This window comes from Falco punctatus (assembly GCF_963210335.1).
Source record: "Falco punctatus genome assembly, chromosome: 1".
Lineage (NCBI taxonomy): Eukaryota > Metazoa > Chordata > Aves > Falconiformes > Falconidae > Falco > Falco punctatus.
Window position 1 is genome coordinate 109874409 of NC_137580.1, and position 16657 is coordinate 109891065.

The window sequence follows — 16657 nt, forward strand, 5'->3', positions numbered from 1 at the left end:
ACAGCTCAGATGGTTTAGTGTATTTTAACATCACTTAGTAGAAATGAGAAAGACTTCAAGAAACAAGTGAAAGGTATCTCAGTTGTCATCAGGATAGGATTAAAAAAAGAAATTAGTGTTTGGGGTGACTGGCAGAAGGTAGATTTCTTTATAATGAAAGGAAGGGCAGGTGTCAGCCCTATGGAAGCGGCTACGTGCAGCTGGGCGCAGGAGAAGGCCGAACCCTTGGTGCCCCATGCAGCTGGTGGCGGTTTGATGGGGCGCAGCCAGGAGCCCAGCGGGGTGGCATGGCAGGGGGCATGGTGCGGGGCACGGCGCCGTGTGCGGCAGAGGAAGAAAGACGAGGTTTGGCTGCTGTGCCAGAAGCAAGCACAGTATTCAACACGCATGGGTCGCTAAATTGTCAGTCCAGCCCTTACTCTTCCCTTCAGTGACAGCAGCCAGGGTCCTTAAATAAATAAATAGGTTATTTTTTTGATTAAAACCAGTTTCTATTCCAGAAATAATGGTCTGATCTTTAACGTGGTCTTGAGAAAGACTTGCATAGCTGAGCTTCCACCCGTGCTGGGCAGGGATGGATGAGGGAGAACACAGAATTGCCAGACACCGACCGGCTCTGTGCTCACCAGCACACCATAGCCAGTCGGCTGTGCCGTTGTGCTCATCTTGATGTAAAGTGTGTAAATAATATAAATGTATTTTTTTTCTTTGTTCTAAGTAATTTTGTATGCTGTAGTGGTATTGAAATAAAAAAAAACCCTCATGTGTGACTTAATACAGGCAACTCCCTTGGAAATTAAGTTTTCCAGCTGCACACACCCCGTGTGCCCCGAGGGAAGCTCCCGGGGGCTCAGAGCAGCCCCTGGCATGGAAACAGCGGGGTGGTATTGAAAAGCCACTGAATTTTCTAAAAATAGTCTTTTTTTTTTTTTTTTTTTTTTTTGTTCCCAATACAGTGTTTTCTGTGCACTGTGCCTAAAACACGGTAAATAAAAAATGATATTATTGATATTATTAAATATTCTGGATTAGAATATTATCATCATTATTATTCCCCCACGGTAAACACGTGGTTGCCTAGCAACGAGCACAACCCGGAAGGCAACAAGGCCCTCCGCCACTGGTTCTCGTAGCGCAGAGGTGGGAGGCGGGAGCGGCTCAGTATGCGATTTGCTGATTGGCGGCGCAGGGCCCCTTCCCGTCAGCTGATTGGCGCCGGGGCGGAGGCGGGAAGGACGGACGGCGAAGAGGGCCGCCGTCGCCTGAGGTGAGCGGCCGCGCGCAGCCGCTCGTCGTCTGAAGGGGCGCGGAGCGCGGCTGTGAGGGGACCGGGCTCGCGTGGGGTGAGGGAGGAAGGGGGGTTTTGGGGGGCCCTGCCGCTTAAAGAAGCGAAGGCCCAGGTGCCTTTGTGTAGGCTGGGGTGGGGCGGTGGCGCTCAGAGGAGAATGGCAGCCGCTTTCCCTGCCCGCAGAGAAGCAGAACAATTCTCTCCAGGGCGGGAGTAGGGCCGAGGCGGCCTCGCGGTTTCCCTGCGGGGTGGCCCCGGTGCGCCCAGAACCGCTCCCGGGACGAAGGGTCCCTCCGAGGTCCAGGGCCCCCGCCGCCTCCTGCCCGCTGGGGTTGAACCTTCCCCTCGCTCGGCTTCGGGGCGAAGCTGGCCGCCAGGCAGCGCCCGCTGCGGGGAGCTCCCCGGGTGGCGGGGAAAGGCCTTTCGATGGGCTGCGGTTCCCTTCCTGCCAGCGGGGTGGGGTGTAAGCTCACGCTAGCAATCTCTTTTTGCTAGGATTTCTTTTTCTTGTTGAGGCAGTTGGTGATGAAGCTGAATCATGCCATGCGTTCGTGGTTGCTTGATGTTTATATTTACTTAGTAAAAGTCAGATGAGGACACAGGTTAGTGAGTTAATTTATCACACACATCTGCTAATTCAAAATTGCTCTTTTATTCTGTAAATGGTGAAAACTTATCAGAAGAAACCCCACTGTGTCGTTTAAAAAATGTAGTTGTCCTTTTTTTAAGCTGTCTGTGCCCCTTCAGGGTTTTTAATTCAATAATTTCAACAAATTTATGTCATACGGAAACTGACTTTCTTTTATTATCCAGCATGAGAGAAATGCAAGATAACACAGAATAGTAAAAGGAATGACACCTCATTTCCCCCTGAATAATTACTCTATTATTAGTAGAAGAAAAGTATTAGTTTTTAAACATCTCATTTTTAAAGTAATTGTCTGGTTTTATTTTCTCATTGTTTTAAAATGAACAGTATAAGCTACTGTGGTCAACTGTATCTTTCTAGTTTGCAGTGTCATGGTGTTCAAGCTAATGGACATACAGGATTGAAAAACTGATGATATTTAGTTATTAAATATCCTAAAAGACTTTCCCCCTCCTTCCCCCAAGGATTTGGGTCTTATCTCTACCAATATGCAGTCTGAGAAGTAGAACCTGAAATGATGTGTGCAGTTCATCGTACTTTTATTTAGATTGCTGATGTTACTTATCTGATGGTGGCAGCTTGCTCTTATTAGTAACAAGGATCTAGCCTGAACTGATGGTGTGTGGTATAAGTTTCCATGTGCTAGTTCTGTTAATATCCTGAACTGCTTAGCCCCCCTTATCAGATTAGCAGTTTCTGCTTGTTTTTATTTGGTGCTATATGTTGTTTCAGGCTTTGCCTGGTTGTTAGTGTTGACTTGTTAATACTATTCTTTTATTGCAGTTATAAACCTGAAATAAATGAGAGGAAAAAGCGGCAATGTCTTCTGATGTGTCAGAATATACTATTGGGGGAGTGAAGATCATATTCCCTTGTAAGGCTTACCCTTCACAACTTGCTATGATGAATGCTGTAAGTAGAATTTATCTTAACGTTCGCTAAACTAATAGCTTATGCTTTCCAATACCTATCAGCATTTAGAAAACTAGCATGTTAAATTCAGAGCCTCCAGTATCTTGAGAATTTCAGTTGTAACGTAACTTACTGTTCTCTATGCTGCACAATGGTATCTGGCCCGTGACTGGGGAATGCTGAAGTACATTTTGCATTTTGTGAACATTTATGCTAAGAAACAAGTTGTGTGTTAGGTAATACGTACAATTCTTCAACTAGATATACTGTAATAGAAATTGTATGTAATTTTGCAGTTATATAAGGAGGGAATGATTTAGTAAAACATCTGTCTTTTAAACAGAGAATAATAGTTCAGTAAGTTTTGACTTTTTGGAGAGTTTTTAACGATGAATTATTATACTTTCCATTTGAACAGTTTTAGCCATTTTTTCCTCTTTGGAACAAATGGTTGTCTGACAGATGTTTTCAATGTTTTGGTTCTGTAAGACTAAAGGAAGCAAGCTAGCCCCATCAGGTCTTGCTGTTAGCAGGTAAGTATTTCACGGTATTTCCCTCTCAGTATTGCCAATGAGGCATGTTCCGCTTGAGAGAAATACAGCTAAAGGCTGCATTAATAATAACCTGTTATGATTAAAAGTGATTGGTGAAGGGTGGTTTTGCTTTTCTTTTCTTTACAAGACAGCAGGTATCCTGATATTTTCAGAAGTTAATTCTAGCTGAGCTAAAGACATCCTTTTTGGGTTTCGGGTTTTTTTCTGTTAATTCTGTGTTTGTTCTTGTTATTCTCCTTAAAGATTATTAAGGGCTTAAATAACAGGCAACACTGTTTATTGGAGAGCCCTACAGGCAGTGGCAAAAGTTTGGCATTACTTTGTTCTGCATTATCATGGCAGCAGTCTCTATATGGTAAGTTGTCTTAGTGTCTGTTTGCTCAGTTTTTATTACCAAAATATATTATAATGAGTTGTTGTTGCTGTTGTTTATCAGCCTTTAAACATGTGGTTTCAGGAATCTAACCATCTCATTGTCCACCTTGCCTTATTGGCAATGTAAAACAGTAATGGCTAGTAATACTAAGCTGGATTTAGGTGTCTGTTATCATGAGGGAGTTATATGGCTGTTGGAACTTTGAAAGAAAATACTTCTAGGTTGTATTTATGAAGATTAAATTGAAGAAGAGGGGTATTTTTTTATTTCTCCAGGTTTTTATAGTTCTTTGCACTGCAGTTCACAGGGTAATGACAGTTTGTTCAGACTTTATAGAGACTCAAGGTTTATAACTAGTACTTAAACAAAAGCTTTCCTCTTAACTGTTTTGAAAGTCTAGTTCTCATGTGTAGTCTTGACTAATTTCTAATGGGAGACAAATGACTGTGTCCTTCAGAGAAATCACAGCTTATGTCGTCGAGTGAAAAGGAAGACAGAAAGCCAGAGACCTCACCACCATGTCGCTGCACGTGTCATTCCCAATCTAAGAGCAATGAGGCTGCAACAAGTGTAAATAATGGTGCTTCTTGTTCTTTTAATAATTATGAAATGGGAAGTTCCATAAAACCTGGAAGCCTGCTAACAAACACAGGTAACTTCATACATAGGCAGTTAAAAATCTGTTCTGGAAGTAAAATATGTAGCCAGTGATGTCAGGGTTTGTTGCTTTCAAGTCAGGCACTTTTTTTATCATCATAATAGGGGAGTCCTACGTAATTCTGCCCTGTATGGAAATGGTGGTTAATCGGTCTAGAAATGTCTAATACTATTTCCTACATCATATGTATTTACTATGAATTCTCTTTTTAAAATGTTGCCCTTATTTAATGCATTCCTCGTGGTGGATGTGCCTTTTATTTTTAGTTACAGAATGTAAGGAAAATGAAACGCTAGCTTCGAAATTGTCTGTCAAAAAAAAGTTATCTCTATATGACAAGGAGAATGATGATTTTCAAGCAGACAGGAAAAGGATTCGTCCTTTAGAAACTGAGCAGCAGGTGAGCAAAGTTTATTGGCAGTAAAATAATGCAGTTGTAGCTCAATAAAGCTGTCAAGTATCAGTCAACATCATAGAAGGGCACAGAGATGTGTCACAGTTTAGATTGTCAGGTTTTTGTTCATTTTTATTGTTACAAAAGAGTCCATTGTTGCATTACATTGTTCATAATACCACGTCCTAACCTTGCATATTTAAACACCTAATAGCCCCAAAGTATATTTATCCCCAGTTGACTTGAAATGTTAAGTCAAAGTATGAGATTCTAGTGTTGAAAGTGCTCTTGCAAGTATGTGTTAGAAATACATTCACAGCATTATTTCTATCAGAGTTCCGTTTTATAGCCTGTCAATTGTAGTTATCTCTGGCCTAATGTGTGAAGTGCAATATTTCTGCAATGTTTTCATCTGTGTCGGTATTGGTAGCACGTGACTTACTAGTCGTATTCAGAGGTGCCTTGTAAATAGCTTTGACATTGCTTTAATGTATTGCTCAGATGGTTATTTCTGTTTAAGTTTTTAGAACAACATGGCTTGAATTTATTTCTTGTTTTACTTACGGAAGTTTTCTGCTTATATCTATGTCATATTATAATTGCTGTCTGTTTTTTAGCAGTGGGAAATTATAGAAGAAAAGCTTAGCAATAGTTTACAGATTTTGTTCTTGTGGTTGTTGCTGAACTTTGTCATTAAAGCTTTATAGCTTTCCTCAAATGACTTTTGTGTGGCTTAGATTTGGTTGGACTGCTAAGAAATATTAGTGATGCACTGTATTACTGAAACAGACTCGGTGGAAAACAGTGGAAACAAAATCACTGACTGCCAGTGTAAGCACATACTTCTGTCCAGCATATTTGAACACAGTGCTGTTTTTCCCCAGCAGGTTAGAAAACGTCATTGTTTTGCAAAAGGAGTGCAGCTAGTTGATGCTTTAAACGTTCATAATCAGAGAAATAATGGAGAGCTGATTGCTCAGGCTGAAAAAAGTGTGAAAACCACTACCTTTTCTGCCAAAACAGTAAGTAATAGAGTAATATGTTTTACATCAGGACTGTTAGTTCAAGAGCAATTAAAAAAAAATTACCCTAAAGAGGTTATGTATGAAATGCAACTTGTTGATTCCTAGAAAACACTGTACTTCTGGCTGCATTACAGCCTGACGTAAAGCTTCCCAAGTATGTAAGTTGCTTTGAAGTAATATATTGTCGTTACTAATAGCCAGAACGGCACTGGCTTGTACTCCTTACGGTGCTGTCTAACCAACGTGGTTTGTAAAGTGTAAACTATTTCTGTGAAAGATGTTCTTCTAAACAGCGGGTTGAACTCTCACACTGTGGTTCCGCAATAGCACAGAACCTGGCCCAGCAATTCAGCCTGTAAACTTCCGATACGTGACAGCAATTGTGGAACAAATATAAATCTGTGTTATATTCCAATTTATAGTAGATTTATGACATTATGAAAGAACTTGAAACTAGGACCATGGAAATTAAGTGACATCAGAGTTTGTAGATTTTATGCAACTTGCCATTCATTGTTTTGTGGCATATGTAGTAAATGAAAGACAGCATTTAATATTTATGTGTGTGCCTTTTAGACCTTAAGAAAGTAGTAGAGAGAAAGTCAGAGCTGATCGTTACAATATGTTATAACCAAAAATGAGTAATAAATATTGCATGATAAAGAAGAAATCCTGTGTGTTACTGTGATAGATTTACGTTTGGGGTTTGTTTTTTCAGTTGGTTTGGGTTTGGTTGTTTTTTTTTTTTAAATCGCCACTTTTCATAGAAGTATCACATAAGAAGCTGAGATACAAATATGCAGCTGTTTCTGCAGCTTTCTGCTAGGCATTTTCTGTGTTTCTTGGTGTTTGAATCTTACTGGTTTTACATAAGTTTGTTGAAGCAAAACCAATAGAAGAAGAAATCTGAGACAGCAGAGAGATGAATGTCAGGTGCAAATGGCGTTAGTGATGTAGTTCCCTTGGATGCTTATCAAAGGCTATGACGTATTAGTTCTTATCAATGTTGAAATACAGGAGCATGCCTTGAAATCATGCATCTGTATGCTTGAGAAACGTAAGAAAGGAGTGAGGTCTGACCTTTATTTCTTTCTTCAGTGCAGAAATCTACTTTTTTCTTTCAAAAGGCAAAGAACATTCTCCCTTTCCAATATACATATATGTAAGTGTTGTTGTTTAATGGTAGTACCCATCTGCAGGTAGCTTAGCTTCTAGTACAGGGGTTTTTATGCATGTTTGGAAATATGCTGTTTCAACAAGCATTTAAATTCTCTTTCCACCTCTTCAAACAGCACTTGGCTCTTTGTATGTCCTAAATTAGTTTATTTTTTAATCAGTGTAGGCTTTAACTTCAAGAGCTGTTTTCCAGTTTGCTATGCCTTTGTAAACACAAAAGAAACCAAAAGCTTTGGTATTACTTCATGACACGGGGAGCTAAATCTTTTCTTGACAGAAGTGAATCTGTGCTCTAGGACTTTTGATGGGAAATAGTTTTTATCAGTTTTGGAAAGCTCCATAGATTTTTGAGTAGGATTTTAAATGCCTTGTGTCACTGAACTTCAGTTGGTAGTTTGAAATACAAAGGCCAGCAGAGTGTGCTGTTGATTTTCTAATAAAAAGACCTTTCTTCTTTGATTGTAAAATTTGCTTTGGTACTTCAGTGTGGGTATCTGAAAAACTTGATTTACAACTTCTAAAACTTTCATGTGGTGAATAAAACTTTTATATATATATATTTGTTTTTCTATTTAAATATATAAATATATATATGACTTTTAGTATAGATCAGCGAACGGTTAAGTAATAAAATATTGAGCCGTAGTCTGATTTTTAAGGAAGCTGTTCATTTTTTTTGTAACAGTGGTTGAGCTGTACATGTGTGTGTTGTAATGTGTTGTCCGTGGGTCTGATCTTGCAGATAGACAGTACAGTATACTATTCAAAGTTCAAATGCTATACTATTTACTACTGCTTTAGAAAGAAGAAACCTAAGAAGAAATGAGTGTTTATTTCTGGTAGAGATTCTTTTTTAGAATGAAAGGAGTGTTTATTGCTTTGTTAAAAAAAAAAAAAAAGTCTTTAAAAATGGAAGGATAAGGTGGTATTTTCCTGTGATGAATAATTTACTTCAGCAGACTGAGAACATGTCAGATATCAAGAAACAATTGCAGAAAGTTAGGCCTTTATTTATCATTAGTAGTTCTGCGGCTTAACTGCATTAAGTTTAGGACCTGAAGAGTACTGCAGCGTAGGCTGTTAGGTACTAAAATGCTTTTCTAGCATAGCTTATGAAATCAAGTCAGCTGAGGTTATGTTCAACACTTGTCATAATACACTGTATTTAGGATGATACAATAATGCAATAAAAATATTTTCTTAACCAGTGAGATAACCCTGCCTTTGTATAATTTGTTTTTTTACTGTAGTCAGTCCTGTGCTTAAAGCAAACTTAGTTTCCTGTAAAGTCCTTTTTTGTAGCCCAAGAGAGAGAATGGATTGGTTGTAAGAGAATGAGGGGTGCTTCCCAGCCTTGCTGCATCAGAACACCTGTAGGTCCAGTGGGTGAGGGTCTTCTGTCCCAGGTGACCAACTGTTCTTAGCTGCTTTCAGTCCAGAGCCTGGGAATCCACTTCTGTCCTTCTGCTGTTAATTCTTGCAAGAGAGGGCAGTTCTAGTGTGAGTTTAGATGAGAAATTATACCCTTACGGTACTTTCTTGATTACTTCTCTCAGAGCATACGCTCTGAGAACTGGGGCAGCTGGGTTAAGGAATCCCCATTTATACTAGGTTAAAAAAGTAAACAGTAAATGGAGAGTAGTGTAACAAACACTTGGGGTATCAAAAAACAACTGTGAAAAGAATCTGTCTTAATGTGCTAGCCCTTTGCAGTTTAACATATTGCTTACAACCTTCACAATGGAGTTTGAGTGACTTCTGTTACACATTCCAGGAGACTGGCAGCCTGTTACAATCAGGGTCTGGACTCCAGAATAGGCTAATTTACCACGATGGGATGAAGAAAGTTGTGGATTTGTATTACACGCTCTCACCTGACACCGTATCTGATCCTTTTCCTGCTGATTGACATTTTGAATGAGCTCTTTGAAGCAAGTTCCAGCTTAATTAAAACGTTTGCTTGGTTAGCAGTGATCTGTGAATGCCTGTGATAAATATTGAACTGGGTTCACCTGCTGGTTACTGTGAGAGGATAAACAGCTGCTTTGTGTACTTTAATCAAGAGGCTGCAGCAGCAGCAGAATACTGTGCTTTTTGAGAGCTTATAAAGGAATAGCTGAAAAGCCTGGTAATGTCACTGCTGATACCTTACTAGATTGTGCTTGTGTGATATTTCACACAAGAGGTATTCACTGCTGTATCATTTAGATGGCTTTGTAACTGGGAAATGAAGATATGAAGAACTCCTCTTACCTCTTTGTGTTTCAAAGATCATAGCCTCAGTGTTTGTTTAGCTCTATTTTACACGTAGGACAGGTTGGTGGACTTGATTATTCCTTTTTTAATCGGACTTCCACGTTTTTGCCATATAAATATTGATGTGATAGGCTGTTTTATCTACTCCCTGACAGAAGTAAAAACAAGCTGGATTAGCCTAGGGTCCATATAGTCTGGTATCTGATCTCTAACAGCATCTGTTACTGGATGTTTCTGATTAAATACTGCAGGAAGTGGGAGTATATTTTCTCGGACACCCCCCCCGAAAATCTCTATCCCAGATTAAAACAGCTGAGAACATGTTTAGTTCTGGAGCCAGAGGGTGTTATGAATTAGTTTTCTATTATTTCTACTCAGCTTCCCCGCCGCCTCCCCCTCCCCAGTTATTTCATAAACAAATTGAAAGACTTTCTAATGTTGTTACAGTTACCAGTATCTCTGTTAGGAGTCTAAAAAATTTGTTCTTTGTGAGGCAACGCTACTCTGGACGCTGCTGTATGGGGTTACCACTTTGTTCAGCTGGAGAGTATTCTTTGTCCTTTTGCTATGGTAATGGGAGATGAATACCATGTTGGATTTTCTGTGTGACATAAACAGTAAATTCTTTTTATAGAAATAAAGAATTAAAATAGCTTGGCTTTAATAAAATTTAAAGATGGCCAAACTATTTTCTAAGGATAACAAGGAGTTCAAGTGCAAATTAACACACTTGAATAATGTGCAAAGAACATGAAGAACTCAACTTTTAAACTGTTTTAACCATTTTCTTAAAGTTTCTCTTCATTATAAAGAACCTTCTAAAAAGGTTTGATTTATTTATTTATGTATTTTGGGCTAACGCTGTCTGTGGCTTTCAGAAATGTTAATGACCACTGCAGGCAGTTTTATACTCTTAATATTTACTATGAAATCAGTCTGAGTTTACAACTTTCTCAGTGTTGGGTTTTTTTTAAATGTATATACAAAACTTTTTTCAAAGTTAAAGGTAACATTTTAAAACTGGAATGCTGGCTAAAGTGCTTCTTAAAGCCGGTATTATATCAAATTCAAACCTTTTAAGAAAAACTTTTAAGACCATCTGTAAAATACTGTAATGTATAAGCCTTACACATAAGAACACTTTTAACTCTTTTCATAAAAAAGAAATGTATCTTTTTTTAAAACCCATCATAGAAGAGTCTTCTGTTCATATTTATGTATATATTCTAACTGCTTTTTCCTGTTAGAACAACTGTTACAAAATAGCTGCCCCATCGGTTGTAATATTTTTCTGTTACTTTTATTGGGCAAACTAAACGTGAGGCTTAGCAATAGGGTGAAGTATTAGTGGTATGGTATCATCTTGGAATTGTGTGTATTCTTTTTACTTCTGAAAACACAATTTGACTTAAATTAGAAATGAAAGATAAAGATGTTCTTAAAGGCCCTACGCAGCAACTGCTTCAGTTATATTAATTGTTAGCATGGTAATGTGTTTTTCATTATTTCAAAGAGCAAAACAGAATATAGATGATAGAAATAACAAGGTACAATTTGCATTGCCGTATTCTGTGTGACTACAGAGTTGAGTATTGCCACATATGTAACATATACCATATGTCAGCTGTTTTCCTGCTTTGCTGTTGACAAGAGCCCCATTCATAACTCTTCTTTTTATCCTTTCAGTGAATAAGTAATTATTCAATATAGAAGGCAGGATATTTGGAACTGGCTGTTTAATGTGGCAGCACACCGTAATGAAATCTGCTGTTACTGGCAACCTGAGAGGGGAATGTAACAATTCCAGCCTGGGTGTAACTTTATCTGCTTTGAGGGCCTGTTTATTTGGCACATCAGTGAACCTTTTATCCCAGTGAGTGACAGCTCCAGAAGGGTTGCATTTACATGCATTCTATCATGTATTGTCATATTTAATGGCGGACAAGGCTGAGTTGGGACTAAGGGTAATACGAACTTGCTTTTCCTCAGAGTGGGGGCTAGAAGGCAGCTTTAGAACCAGAACTGTGGTGTAACACACGGCATGACTTAGCTTTTGTTGATAATGGATAATCTTACTGATTACAATTAAAAGGGGAGGGAGGAGTATTTGAGTGGGCAACTACAAGTTGTTACTTGCACTATCACCTGAAAACCAAATACAAACTTTTACACTAGCAGAATTCATTGGTTTTTTTATGGGAGGTATCTGTGGACCGGGTTACTCATTTGTTTTTCTATGTGTCTTTTCACAGTAATTATTACAATTTCATGACAATTGTTCCAGTATTTTGTATTATGAAAGACAGTGCTTCTCAGGAAGAAAAAAAAATTGGCTTTTAACAAATATTTTGCAGGACTGGGTTCTGGTTAGATTTATTCCCTGTGTGTCTTTTATTCTCATAGTTATTAAATGGCCTTTTACATAATGGCACGGCAAACATGTTTCTAATGGAGAGTATATGACGTAGTCTATTTTATCTGCAAATAGATTTCATTAAACTAGATTTCTTCTGCTTTAAGGTAAAATGTTCTCAGTATTTTAGTTTGGGTGTTTGGTGCCAAGGTTTTCTTCAATGAAGGTGCTGGACACTTCTTGCTCTGTTACAGAAGTGTCCTGATGCTGGCAGTTAAATGCGAGAAGTTTGTTTACATTATTCATGTGTGTAAATACTCCATTGGAATAACAATTCTTTCTACAGTTGCATTATGATAGTCATATCTAGTGATTGCTAGCAGTTTTTTAAGATTTTTCAGGCATGAAGACACTGTGTGTATGCTTAAACATTTTTAAACTTTTTGCAGTTTGATAGGCCAACCTGGTGAATTAACCGGCTGTCTTGAACTATCCTAGAGGGCATTTTCTAAATAGACCATAAGCAGATTTAGCACATTCATCTTATGGTGGGATTTTGTTAATCTTTCTTTGTCTTGGGTTGCAGTCTTCTGGACCTTGCACTGAGTGTTCCTGTTCTTCTGGAAAAGAAACTGGTAAAGATACTAGTAATGCAAAGAAGAAAGAAAATGGAGATCGGTCATTCGTTCCCAAAATATTTTTTGGAACACGAACACACAAGCAAATATCCCAGATTACCAGAGAGCTGAAGAGAACAGCGTATTCCAGTGTTCCTATGACAATTCTTTCTAGCCGGGATTATACCTGTATTCATCCAGTGGTATCTAGTAGTGGTAGTAACAGGAACGAAATGTGTGTGGAATTGCTGGAAGGAAAACATGTGAGTAATTCCATTTCAGAAATTAAGCATTCATTAAACATATTCAAATGAAAGGTAGTTGAACAGTTGGAATGAGTAAAATTTTTTACTACTTTATACTATGTTGGTTAAATGCCTCCTGGTAATCTGGTTTAAATTAATTAGGTGTTAGAAAATGTTGATATACGGTATCAATATTGAAAAAAATTATGATTAAAGAAATAATATTTGTGACTGCTAGGTTAACATTCTTAGTAAGATTTAAATTGTCTTTGGTTTTCTCGATGAAGAAGCATCCTTTATTGATGCACGTTTTTAGGAACATGGATTTGCCTGTTTTCTCTCTGACATGGTATGTTTTTCGTTATTGTCTGACACAAAAAAATAACCGTTAGAAATGTTTCCAGGAAATAGTCAAATGCATGTAACAACTTGGAGGATTTAAGTTTACTTGGTTTTCATTATTTTTTGTAGCCACTAACTGTCTGCATTTATTTGTTTTTAGGGCAAGTCCTGTCCTTACTATCATGGTGTTCGTAAACTCAGTGAACACAGTGCCCTGCAGTTAGCACATGGGATGTATCAAGCTTGGGACATTGAAGATCTAGTGAGCCTGGGAAAAAAGCTTCGTGCCTGTGCATATTTTGCAGCCAGAGAACTCATGGTGGGCGCAGATATTATATTTTGTCCTTATAATTATCTTCTCGACCCACAGATACGAGAGAGTGTAAGTATATTTATAAGAAAGAGATTACAATAACTGAAGTTAAAGGGAAGTTAAAAACTTAATGTTCAGTGGCTACGATCAACTGACATCTGATTTATATCCAAAATATTATCTACAAAATAACTCCTGGGTTAAAGAATTTTTCCTCTTTTTTTCTTCTCTCCTTTTTTTTTTTTTTTTTTTCTTTTTCTTTCCCATAATGAGCACTTCTGTATTCCAGGTAGTGGGTCTCATACTCCAGCTGATCAGTCGCATGTCTGTTTCAACCAGTGGAAAAGAAACCCTTGCCAAGTTCACAGTTGCTTGGTTTATGGAGACTGTAGTAAGTTCGAGTAGGTTCAGACTGTATTCATCCAGGCTGAGATAAGGTTTTGGGTAGTTTTCGTCCCCCTAATTATTTTATAGGTTACAGGAACTGCATCAAAAGCTGAAAACTTTGTTACTTGCGCCATGATGCAGAATAAGCACTTTTTTAACAGGGTCCTGTTAGCTGCTGTTTCTCATTAATGTCTTTTGCTCTGTTTTACAGATAATGATTTTTCTTTTTTAGATGGAAATTAACCTAAAAGACCAAGTAGTCATTTTAGACGAAGCCCATAATATTGAGGACTGTGCTCGGGAGTCAGTGAGCTATGGTGTTACAGAAAGACAACTAAGAGCTGCTCGCGAAGAGCTGGATTTCATGGTCAATAACAACATCAGACAGAAGGCTCATGAGCCCCTGCGGGCTGTGTGCTGCTCTTTGACAAAGTAAGGTAACTCTTTCTTGAATGCCATTATATCAATTAGTATTCTCTTAAAATTACATGTAGATTGCTTTTGCTGGTGCAGTTTACTGGTTACTATGGTTGCAGTAACAGAGATATACTTCAAACTATGCAGTAGCCTGATTTTTGTTCTTTTGAGTAATCCAGGGGTGTTAGATCTATTTAAAATAATACTCATCTTAAGGAAGCATTGAAATTCTGTTTTGGAAAGTATGTTACGCTTTTGAATGGTGTGCTGATCTTTATGGGGCTTACTGTCCTAGTTTCTGAAGTTCTGTGTGAAAATTTTACTGAAGTTATATAATTTTTCTTTCACGTGCTTCTGTTTGCTTATTTGGGAAATAGTATTATTTTGTCAAAGCATTAATTAGTTCACATGTGTAAAATGCTTTTGGAGTATGGGACAGGAAGTGTTTGGAACAGGTTGGAATCTGTTCTTGGAATCTGATTGGATTCTTCTTAGATGAAAGTGAAATTATCAGTCGTGGCCTTTGTTTTCCCTGTGAAACAACTTGAACTTTAGTGAAGAGATAAGGGTCTGAAAAACTGGGGTACATGCAGATTCTCAGAAGAGGCTTGCTGAAGTCTTTCAAGAATTCAGGTAGCAAACTCTTGGAACAGAGCGTACGTTATCCTCTTTGAATTTCTGATTATTCCTAGGCAAAAGTTGTCCACACAGGGTGACTGATCATTCTTTCTCCCTGGACTATATCAGTAGAATGTGGTTTTGATGATTTGGTTTTGTACGGAAACTGAAATCCAGGATGTGCTGAATCTCTTAGTGCCTACCTTGTTGGAATACAGGGATCATGGTGTTCAGTGGGTAGAGAAATATGGATGATTGAGGGAGTGGTTTTGAAAGCAAGAGTTGATGAGTAAGGCGGAAAGCAGCTGAAAAAAAACAGAAAATGTCCTCTTCTCTGCTTCTTTCAGTACTGTAAACCCCAGAAACTATGGAGACAGAATTGGAAGGGAAATACCTGAGCAGAAGTTGAAAATCATGAGAAGGGATGGAACAAAAGGAAAAGGACGGGGGGCAGAAGCTCAGGAAGGAGAGAAAGAAACGAGGGGTCAAGGGCAAAAGTCTTTTGGGTGGAGTGGGAACTTCTGATATTGTTTCAACTTTCTCAAGAGTCTGTCACCACTAGAGAATTTGGAATTCAGCTCTGTAGCCCTTAATTTTTGAACCTTTCTTATGAGGGATTCAGGGACTGAAAGCCTTCAGAACTGTGGTGCTAATGAAATCTTGGAACAACCAAGTCAGCAGAATAAAAGTGAATAATGATACAAGTGGCTTTGAAGTAACTGAACTCTGATTCAGTGCATGTCAAATTGTCATTTTGTTGCACTAGTGGTTGGTGAAATAGACTGGAGTACACTAACAGCAAGTAGTTCGCCATTTTCCTTAGCCTTTCTCTATTCTGGGAGTTAATGTTTGTGTCACAGAGAGAAGTGAGTGTTTTGTTTTTCTTTTTTGCAGAAGCTAATTCTCCTACCTTGGATATTTCAAATGTTAAATTTTAGTAAAAGATAAGAGCGGCATGGCTAGAGATTTGATTGCCTCAAGCTTTTTAACCTTATCAGAAAAACTCAGGTTGATTGTCTTGGCAAATCTGCCAACAGCATGAAAAGCAGTTGTTGGAAAGCAGAAGACTGGGTGTAAATAGCCAGTAATCGGTACACTGCTGTTGCATAGTGACATGGCTTTGCCAAACCAATGGGTAATTAGAAAAATCTTATTTGAGTTCTAAAGATCCTGGGCCCTCATTCCAGAAAGCACTTAAGCATGGGCTTACTGCCACAGAGGTGCTAAAGTGACCTTTCTGAGGAATATGAAGACACACCAATAGAGGTATACTGGCAGGCTTTTCTGATGAGGTGCAGATTTACCAGGACAAACTGCTTTGTTCAATGGAGTAAGCTGTATCAACAATGGGTTTTGCTGGTAGGGAGGGAAGGAGCAAATAAGCTTTCTTGAATTGAAGGCAGATATGTAACATTTGTATGCAATATTTTCAGGAAAAGTTTTAACGCCAATTTTCACTTCAAAATCGTAGATAATCTTTCTAGAAATCAAGCTAATTTTATTTACACTTACTGCTTTACTCTAGAAATAAATTAACAGGTATTTCAAGTAATTGCTTTAATGTTGGATTTAGCTGGATGGAATTTATTCTTGTATTTGCTTTTTTTGTGCTCTTTCAGTATTGGGAAGGTCATTGTGTTGAGTTTGTATTTACATTTGTATAGCATGACCATTTCAAAAGTTGTGATGGTATTTGAAGTTCATAACAAGGAAACAAAGTTTTACTTTTCCTGAAATGTTTTATCCATTGTAAATCTGTTTCATTTCTGTTGTAGTGGCCTTTTCCTAATTCTGGTTCCAGGTCTTTGTGATGTTAGGTTCAAGGAAAAGGGGCAGAGTACTTCACTGGTGAAGTTCTGCCTGTCTTAGTGATAACTATTCTTTAATAATATAAAGCAAATTATGGCCAAAGAAGTGATTGTTATGGTAGTATTTATGGGGTTTTGCTTGCATTTAACCTGGCAAAAAGAAAGTTTTTTTTTAAATTGTTCTGTCAGTCAGACTATTTGCCATGACAGGACAGGAAATCCGGAACCGAAACAGTCACTAAGTCTTGTTGCTTTAGTTGAGTATGTTT

At 38.2% G+C, this 16657-nt stretch overlaps 1 protein-coding gene across 5 annotated transcripts in view; it reads left to right on the forward strand.

The window, feature by feature from the left end:
• Positions 1–902: 902 nt before the first annotated feature.
• The window catches only part of BRIP1 (BRCA1 interacting DNA helicase 1), a 62540-nt gene continuing 46785 nt past the window's right edge, over positions 903–16657 (forward strand). The window contains exons 1-9 of one of the 5 annotated variants that reach the window (XM_080382602.1): positions 903–1267; positions 2721–2849; positions 3647–3758; positions 4237–4431; positions 4704–4837; positions 5716–5853; positions 12228–12521; positions 13006–13227; positions 13778–13977. In XM_080382602.1, the coding sequence (XP_080238728.1) occupies positions 2757–2849; positions 3647–3758; positions 4237–4431; positions 4704–4837; positions 5716–5853; positions 12228–12521; positions 13006–13227; positions 13778–13977 (1388 nt within the window). In that variant the 5' untranslated portion in view covers positions 903–1267; positions 2721–2756. The other 4 variants (XM_080382603.1, XM_080382604.1, XM_080382605.1 and 1 more) reach the window with 4 other exon arrangements.